This window comes from Ursus maritimus, unplaced genomic scaffold (assembly GCF_017311325.1).
Source record: "Ursus maritimus isolate PB19 unplaced genomic scaffold, ASM1731132v1 scaffold_14, whole genome shotgun sequence".
NCBI classification, from domain to species: Eukaryota; Metazoa; Chordata; class Mammalia; order Carnivora; family Ursidae; genus Ursus; species Ursus maritimus.
This window is the reverse complement of record NW_024423786.1, coordinates 60,971,707-60,977,706: the sequence shown is the minus strand read 5'-3', so window position 1 is coordinate 60,977,706 and position 6,000 is coordinate 60,971,707. Positions and strand designations below refer to the sequence as shown.

At 55.6% G+C, this 6,000-nt stretch overlaps 1 protein-coding gene across 1 annotated transcript; it reads right to left on the bottom strand.

The window, feature by feature from the left end:
* Positions 1 to 5: 5 nt before the first annotated feature.
* LOC121102462 (ran guanine nucleotide release factor-like) lies at positions 6 to 734 on the bottom strand (the record flags this gene model as incomplete). The annotated part of the gene is made up of 3 exons (XM_040628329.1): positions 528 to 734; positions 325 to 441; positions 6 to 96 (listed from the first exon to the last, which is right to left on the bottom strand). Coding segments are annotated over exons 1-3 (309 nt in total), but the record flags the coding sequence as incomplete, so codon positions are not given.
* Between the last annotated feature and the right edge of the window lie 5,266 nt (positions 735 to 6,000).

Genomic DNA, 6,000 nt, shown 5'->3' with positions numbered 1-6,000 from the left:
CTCCTCAGAGCCAGGTTCTCCAAAAGGAGGGGCTGCACACTGTCCACTTGCACGGCCCTAGCCCCCTGCACCCCGCCCACGTCCTCAAAGTGGTACCTAGAGTAGGGGGAGCGGGGTCAGGGAGGGACCTCTCTCACCCCCCCACCCCACCCCTCATTTCCCCAGCATCTTTGAGTCCCTTAAGCTTCACTCACTTCCGGTGATAAGGTGTTGCCCTTGGAGTTCTCATTGCCCTGATTAACCGTCCAGCCTCAGGCCCCGCCCACCTCCTCGGCTCCGGCCCTCCCATTGGCCAGCCGCGCGGGCGGCCACCTCCTCCCTCACCGCGCAGCCTCCTCGCCCTGCACGTGGGCCTGCAGCTCCAGAAGTTCCACGATCAGGCTCTGGTCCGTCACGCGGTGGCATAAGACTTCCTGATTGTCCGGGACCGGTCGGAGGTCGCTGGAGAGAGGCGAGGCCGACCCCGGCTGAGCCCCGCATCTGCCCGCGTCCCACCCGGCCGGCCCGCGGCGCCCGCGGCTTCTCACCTCAAGTCAAGGGCCCCGGGAGGGAGAGTGGCGGAGAAGGCGCCCCCGAACAGCGGGTAGTCTCGCGTGGGCTCCATGGGCCTGGGACTAGATGCGGGCATTAGAGAGATGTAGAAGAAACCCACGTGTGGCCACGAGGCATCATCACCGCCGCCGCCTCCGGTCCCCCTAGCTCCCGCCCCTTTAATGATGGGCCCCGCCCCGCGGCCGCGCTGGCCAATCGGCGCCCGCGCCGTGGGGGCGGTGCCCAGCGGGGCGGTTCCCGGAAGCCTGGCTCTCCCGGGGGGCGCGGGGCGGGACCTGGGGGTCTGCTGAGAGCTCAGACCTCGGGCCTGGGGTTTGTGACGCCGTCGTGCTCGCTAGGTCGCGCGCACCAGTCTCCTCTCTTTCAAGGGGTCGCATCTTCTAAGACTGTGGCCCGAGACCCTCCTTAGGGGCCCTTGCTCGCGCAAGGGACCGACGTCTAGGTGGGATCTCCTGAATCCGGGGAGAATAGTTGGAGGGTCTCGCTGGCGCCTCCTTGGGGCGTCTTGATGGCAGCGAGCTGCAAACCAGACCGCTAATTCCCGGATGCGGGGAATTAGGGGAAGAGTGGGGTCAGGTGTGCAGCCCGGTTGGGATTCCGGCCTCTCGCCTTCCTGCAAGCGAGACCGAACCCGGGGATTAGGTATTAATCCCTCTCAAATCTTGCTTTGAGAACGCGGTGGGGGGCTGGGGGTGGGGACGGGGGCTGCCCCCACACGCACCTGGAGGAAAACACGGATTAAACCCTCTGTTGTTTCTCTTTCATAGATTTTTAGAATGTTCTTAAAGTTTCTGCTCAGTTACATCCTCCCAGCTAATTTCTCCATTCATGTTTGATCCCCAGCACTGGGCAGTGTTTAGAACATAACAGACCCATTATGTACTGTTGAATGATTGAATAAACCCCACCCACGGGGTTCCAAGTGCTGACTCTACTTACGGACCCTAATAATTTCACGACACTGGGGCCAGGGGACACCGAACTTTCGGCACCTTACCAAAGCTGGAGATACAAAGGCAATTAGGACACTTTGAGTCTTAGAAATTGACCCAAAACTCACCGGGGCATCCTAGGGGTGTGTTAGGTGGGAGAACATCAGGAGAAAGACTTGGAGCTGAAAGGGGGTGTTTTGGGAGAAGCAAAGGTATCAGGTTGGCAAGGGTGCGGTGGGGATCATGTGGTGGGAGCTGTGAACGTGATGCTGGAGAGACGGTCTCGTGCAGGGTTTTTATAGAGCATCCTAAGGAGCTTGGACTGTTCCTTCTGGCTGCCAGCCTCAGACTTCTCTCGTCCTTACGTCCTCATCTCTAAAACGTTGTCAGGGTTAAAGGAGCTATGGATGTAGTTGTGTCTGGATCTGTTTCTGGGCAAAGAGAGCGGACTAGATTTGATCCATGAGGAATTCCAGAGAGGAGGGGAGTGTTGCAGACCCTAGAGGGAGAGAAGGAGCCTGGACAAGGGAAACCAAGGGAGCTAGAACAGAGAGGTCTCCACGCTGCCTCTCTTGGATGTGGGGTGGCAGACTCTGTCCCTCCCCCTCCCGGTTTCTGCTGGCCTGCCATCTGCTCCCACCCCCAACCCAACCCCACAGGGCACTACTGGCTCTAGCCTCTTTGTGAGTAGTCAAGCAGACAGGGAACCCTTGGAAAGGGACCTTCAAGGACAAAGAAGTAAACAGGGCCCTGGCGCTGGTCATGAGGGGCAGGGGCCTACTGAGCCAGGAGAAGGTCACACAGGATTAGGGGGACTGAGGAGAAAGCCCCCCCACTTCCTGATTTGGGGTCTCTGGCATGCCGGGAGCCATGTTCTTGGATGAGCCCCGTGCAGCTGGGGACTCCTGGCCCACCAGAGATCTTCCGCTCTTCCAAGTGGTAAGAAGCAGATCTCCATGAAGTGACACAGGCAGAGGGCCAGACCTCCTCTGCGAGAGGGGGTGGAAGGCCACCCTAACCTGGCAAATTCCCACTTGGACTTTGCTTCCGTCCCTCTCATCCTTCAGATCTGTCTCGGTGTCTGTGACTTCTCCAGGCCCTCCCACTCTTGTACATTCAAATCCAAACTCCCAAGAGACAGAATCTAAGGACCTGTTTGGCAAGCTGTCCTGCCTGCCACTTCCCGGGCCAGATATGAGTGAGGTCCTCGGTCCAGCTGGCTGTGGCTAGGATGATGGGTATCATGGGACAAATCTCAGTAGGCCGCGGTATCCCAAGCCATTTTGTGAGGTTTGTGCCGCTCTCAGCTCACTCGCTGAGACAGACCTGCACCTGATGGATTCCATCCCCCTGCGACATTCCCTTATCCCCCTGCGACATTTCCTGCGTGCAGCTGATGCAGCTGGTTTCTCTGGGGACAGGTGTCCCAGAGCACCTCGAGGGCACCAGGCAGTGGAAGGGATGGACTTGCACCAGGGAGATGGCTCGATACACCCAAACTCAAGCATCATTTTGGGGCGACGCGTATGTCCATTAAGCAGAGGTTTTGAACCTTTTTTTCTACCACGCATCCCCTTGGCTGCTTGGTGAGGCCCACGGACCCCTACTCGGAATGATGTGTTCAAATTCATAAAATAAAATATGTAGGGATACAAAGGAAATGAAAGTATTTTTTTTAACATTTTATTTATTTTTTTGAGAGAGAGCACAAGCAGGGGGAGGGGCAGAGGGAGAGGGAGAAGTAGGCTCCCCACTGAGCAGGGAGCCCAATGCGGGGCTCGATCCCAGGACCCCGCGATCATGACCCGAGCTGAAGGCAGATACTTAATCGACTGAGCCACCCAGGAGCCCCAGGAAATGAAAATATTTAAATACAATAAAATTAAAACCCCAGATTTTTGTTTGACTAAAAATGTGCTCCTTTGCTCCCAGGTTAACGAGATCTAGCAGCAGGTGTGATCAGTAGTGTAACACAGACTCTCGGTACTGCTCATAGTACTGGGCGCTGCTGTCTACAGTTATGATTACAGGTGATGCTAAATTTCAAATAAGAGGTCGTTGGAAATAAGCGTAACTTTTCCCCATCCAACCTGATTGGAGCTTAAGAAACCCAGCTATGAATTACGTGCCCCAGCCCTGCACCAGGCCCTAGCCACAGTGGGTTTCTTTTTTCTTTTTTCTTTTTTTTTTTAAGATTTTATTTATTTATTTGACAGAGAGAGACACAGCGGGAGAGGGAACACAAGCAGGGAGAGTGGGAGAGGGAGAAGCAGGCTTCCTGCTGAGCAGGGAGCCCGTGGGATCATGACCTGAGCCAAAGGCAGACACTAACAACTGAGCCACCCAGGCACCCCCCACAGTAGGTTTCTAAACAAAGGCCTGGCATCATGAATGTGGAGTTTGAGGAAGAACACTGTGTCCTTGTATTGGGGATGATTTTATAGTTGTCACCCAGTGCCCCTCCCCCCGCAGAACTTTCCAGCCCCCTATCTCCCCCTTCTCCCCTCATGCTCTAGATACAAGGTACTCTGAACTTCCCTCAGCCCCTTGACTGGGTCACCCTCTTTCGTGCTTCTCTGCTTTTACACCTGTGCCGTCCAGCTAGAACTTTCTTTCTCCCCCCCTTCCCTGGCTAACTCATTGCCAGGGTTCATTGCTCCATCTGAGGGCACCTGTGGCTCTTGGCCTTCCTGTCCCAACCGCGGGCACCCCACTGTGTTGTAATGCTCTAATCCCCAGTAGAGTCTAAGCACGAGGAGGTAAGAGACCATACCCATCGGTTCACCTTTAGCTTCCCCCTGAGTTGTGCAGGAGGGAGGGTGGGTGCTGACCTATAAATACTTATTGAATGGATATTGCTTAAGAGACAAGAGGTTATTTACCAGTTAAGACCACTCAAGAGATGTTGTACCACAGACCTTGACTGGCCCTCGTTCCTGGTTCCTAAGAGGGAAACTAAATCCTTGGGATTTTCCAAGTGACGGGAGTTCTTTGTTATCCTTCGTGGACCCTGATAGTTTACACGAATGAGATGACTTGTCAGAGGGAAGAATCAGGATGAGGCCACACCATAGAGACCAACCGTGTGATTGAGAGGGTTGGCGCTTTGAGCCATTTGACATCAACCCAGTAAAACTCCAAGCCCCGATAAAAATGCTGGACATTGAGGCTCAGGGCAGCTTCTTGCATGGTAAACACACCAATGTGCCAGGAGGTGATACACCTGTCTCCCGGGGGACTGGGCGTGGAAGCTCTGGTCCTAGGACCCTTCCAGAACTTATGTTTGTCTGCCCTTACAGTGAAACAACAATCATAAGTATAGCACTTTCCTGAGTTCTGCAAGTTGTTCCAGTGACTTATTGAACCTCTGGGCATTGCAGGAGCCCTGGAACTTAGAGCCAGTGGCCAGAAATGTGGGTGACTTGGGGACCCATGAGATTTATGGCTGGCATCTGAAATGAGCGTGGTCTTGTGGAAAACAGCTCATGGCATCCGGTGCTTCCTCCCGTTGGTGTTAGACCAGTGAGGGTGAAAAGGAAGAAGTCTGTAATATCCCAGGTTCAGGAGGCTGAGGGTTTGGGCGAAGCTGGTGGAGACAGGAGAGGAGGAGATGAACCCAGAAAAGCCATAAGCAAGAGAAGCCATAATCTGGGTGATCCGCAAAGTGTAGTGGAAGCAAGAAGCGTCAAAGATGGAGGCCGGGCCAAGATGGCAATGCCAATGACAGAAATGGGGCAGTGAAGGTTTTGGTTGTGGGTGGGGCGGAGAGGAGAGAGGGCCTCTGTTCGTGCCCCTAAGTCACCAGACTGGATGCTTCACTCCCTCCACTTCCCAGCAGGCGAGTCCAGCGCCTCTGCTCCTGCTGTTCCTCCTTCTGGGTGTGGGATTGTCCAAGCCAGTGACCCAGAGACAACCGCGCCATGGGACTGTGCTCGGCAACGTTCCTTCCTGGGGACCCTCTGCCTGGAGCTAGCAAAGGGCACGCAGCCTCAGAACGAGTTCTGTATTCTCCCAGCTCTGTGCTGGCAGAGCCCTCACCTTTGACCTCTCACCGCACCCTTGCCCTCCTGGAACCTGGCATCTGTTCCTCAGCATGGATTCCAGGAGCCAGAGGAGGAGGCCGTTTGGACGCGGTGAATTGGGAGAGGTGGCACGCCCTGGCAGACATCCCCCTGGTGGCCTGGGCTGCATCTGAAGGAGGGGGGGGTGGGGAGGGGTCCCATTGTCGCAGCTCTTCAGAATCTGGATCCTCACGGGAAAGGGGAGGTACATCCCATTCTCCTAGGAGGTACTGTTGGGAGTCCACGGGGCCCCAGCTCCCAAAGTGCCGCATAACTTCGTTGTTTTCGTCTGCTTTATTTGGCTAAGTTCATTTCCTTGTAACCGGCCACAGGGGAAGTGTTTGGGAGTGGGGAGGGCTGAGTGCACTCTGCGGGGGGAAAGGATCTCGGGGCCAGAAGAGTTTGCCTCGGGGTGAAGACGGGGTCAGCGGAGCTAGGACTCAGTGGTGAAGGAC